The sequence below is a fragment of the Chaetura pelagica genome, unplaced genomic scaffold (genome assembly GCF_000747805.2).
Source record: "Chaetura pelagica isolate M959 unplaced genomic scaffold, ChaPel_1.0 scaffold1043, whole genome shotgun sequence".
In the NCBI taxonomy this organism is placed as follows: Eukaryota; Metazoa; Chordata; class Aves; order Apodiformes; family Apodidae; genus Chaetura; species Chaetura pelagica.
The window spans coordinates 1-2,345 of NW_009952599.1; the positions used below are offsets into that span (position 1 = coordinate 1).

At 58.4% G+C, this 2,345-nt stretch overlaps 1 protein-coding gene across 1 annotated transcript in view; it reads right to left on the reverse strand.

Annotated features, from left to right (window-relative positions):
• Positions 1-587: 587 nt before the first annotated feature.
• RBM8A (RNA binding motif protein 8A) overlaps positions 588-2,345 on the reverse strand; it is a 6,740-nt gene continuing 4,982 nt past the window's right edge. The window contains exons 3-6 of the mRNA XM_009993730.1: positions 2,022-2,097; positions 1,248-1,384; positions 939-1,075; positions 588-633 (exon numbers count right to left, since the gene is read on the reverse strand). Coding sequence (XP_009992032.1) covers positions 588-633; positions 939-1,075; positions 1,248-1,384; positions 2,022-2,097 — 396 coding nt within the window. The remainder of the gene's footprint in view (positions 634-938; positions 1,076-1,247; positions 1,385-2,021; positions 2,098-2,345) is intronic.

Sequence of the window (2,345 nt, forward strand, 5' to 3'; positions counted from 1 at the left end):
GTGGGACTGGATGATCTTCAAGGTCCCTCCATCCCAACCCAGCCCATGATTCCATGACAATTTGAAAGGAAAACGGGGTTTTTCTAACTAAGAAGTTCCCCCAGCCCAGTGCCTGGGCTGGGCAGGGGGGGGGTCTGGGGTGTTTAATGAAGAACCAAAACCAAGAGGAGGATTTGACAGAAAATCTGGTTTCTTGAAAAGGCTGAATCCATCTCCAAAATAACAACCCAACAAACCCTCCAGACCCCCCCAAGCCTGGGCTTACAGAAAATCACTTGTTCTCAAAAAAACCCCAACAAACCAAACAAGCCTCTGGGTCACTCCCCCACATCCCAAAATGGTTAAAAACGTGGTGTTTTGGGTCAGAACCGTGACCAACCCCCCTGGTGCTGCTTCTCCCCCTGCTTCTCTTAGTGGAAAACCATTAAAAAAACACAACCTTGGAAGAAGGAAACTGGCCCGAGCGAGGAGCTGTTTTACCCCCCACCCCCCAACAATGCCCTGTTCCCAAGGTACAACCTCCCCCCCTTTCCCAGTTTCCCTCTCCCAGTTCAGACTGGGAACACATGGGTAGGGATGAGGCTCCATCATCGGCGTCTCCTGTCGGGACTCCTGCTCCGCCGCCGCCCGCCCCTGCAGGACAGGATGAGATTTGGGGTCAGTTCTTAAGGTATTTTGACCCCCCCACCAGGTGATTTCCCTCCCTCTCCTCTAGTGATGTCATCAGTGACATCACCAGTGACCTCATCTACCTGGAGTTCCAGGCTGGATGGGGAAACCTGCTCTCCTGGAAGACTCTCCAGCGCGTGGCAGGGAGGTTGGACCTGATGTTCTTCCAAAGTCCCTCCCAACCCAAACCCTCCCCTCACCCATCCCAACCCCTTCCCCACGTTCCCAGCCTGCCCCTGGAGTGCCCAGGGCTCTGGGTGAGTCCTCACCTCCTCTTCCCCTTGGGAGGTCCTCTGACAAAGCACCAGTCCACACTGATGGGTTGTCCCATCAGCTCCTGCCCGTTCAGCCCCTCCATGGCTGCCTGGGCCTCTTTGTAGGTCTCATATTCCACCAGCGTGTATCCCTAGGGAATGGGACAGAGCCTGAGCTCCCGGGGAACTGGGAACAACCAACCCCACCCCGAGCCCTGGGAGATCCCAGAGCTGGGAAAGGATGGGCTGGAAGAAAGGGGGGATCCCCTCCACCCCGCATCCAGGTTTCCCAGCCCTCTCCAGGTGGTTGGGATCCCACCTCACCTTCAGGTATCCCGTCCTTCTGTCCAGGTTGAGGTGGATGTTCTTGATCTCCCCGTACTCGGCGAACTTGTCGTGGATGTCTTCTTCTGTGGCCTCCTCGTGGACCCCCGTGACAAACAGGATCCAGCCCTCCACAGCTGGGGGGGCCACAGGGAGAGGGATTATGGTGGGAATGGGGGCTGAGGGAAGTGGGGATGGAGCCCTGGAGATGAAGGGTCTTGAGAAAGGGAATGTTGAGCAGGGGGTGGAGTGAGAGGATCAAGGGGGAACAGGTTTAAGCTGGAAGAGGGAGATGGAGGTTGGAGATGAGGAGGGAATTGTGGAGGGTGAGGGTGGGGAGACCCTGGGACAGGGAAGCTGTGGGATTTTTGGCTTCTCCATCTCTGGGGGTGTTGAAGGGCAGGTTGGATGGGGCTTGGAGCAGCCTGGGCTGCTGGGAGGTGTCCCTGCCCATGCAGGGGGTTGGATCCAGATGAGCTTTAGATCTTGGAATGGTTTGGGTTAAAAGGGACCTTAAAGACCACCCAGATGATCCATTCAATGATCTTTAATGTGGCTGCTCCATCCCTGGAAGTGCCCAAGGATCTAATATGGGGTTTGGAGCAACCTGGGCTGGTGGGAGGTGTCCCTGCCCATGCAGGGGGTGGGACTGGATGATCCTGAAGGTCCCTCCAACCCATCCCCTGGTTCTTGGCTTCACCCAAGACAAATCCTGGAAAGGTCTGAGCTCCTGAGGAGCTGGGAAGGCCCCGGGAATGACCCTGGGATACTCACACCTCTGCGGCCCCGGCTCGTCCCCATCCTGCTCCACACTGTCATAGTCCTCCCGAGCCCGGGCCCGGGAACCCTCCTCTGGGGTGGGAGAGAAACAGGCCCCGGTGTCACCACCCAGGAGGACACCTGGGCAACCCCAAACTCCCCCCAAAAAACCCAGACAGAGAGACCAAGATGCCCACCGGGAGCCTGAGGGATGTGGGGGGACCCCAGGGGGTGCAGGGAGGTATCCCAGGGGGGGCAGAGGGCACCCTGGGGGGTACAGGGGTCCCTGGGGGATGTGGGGGGCACCCCGGGGGGGACAGGGGGGACCCCAGGGGGTGT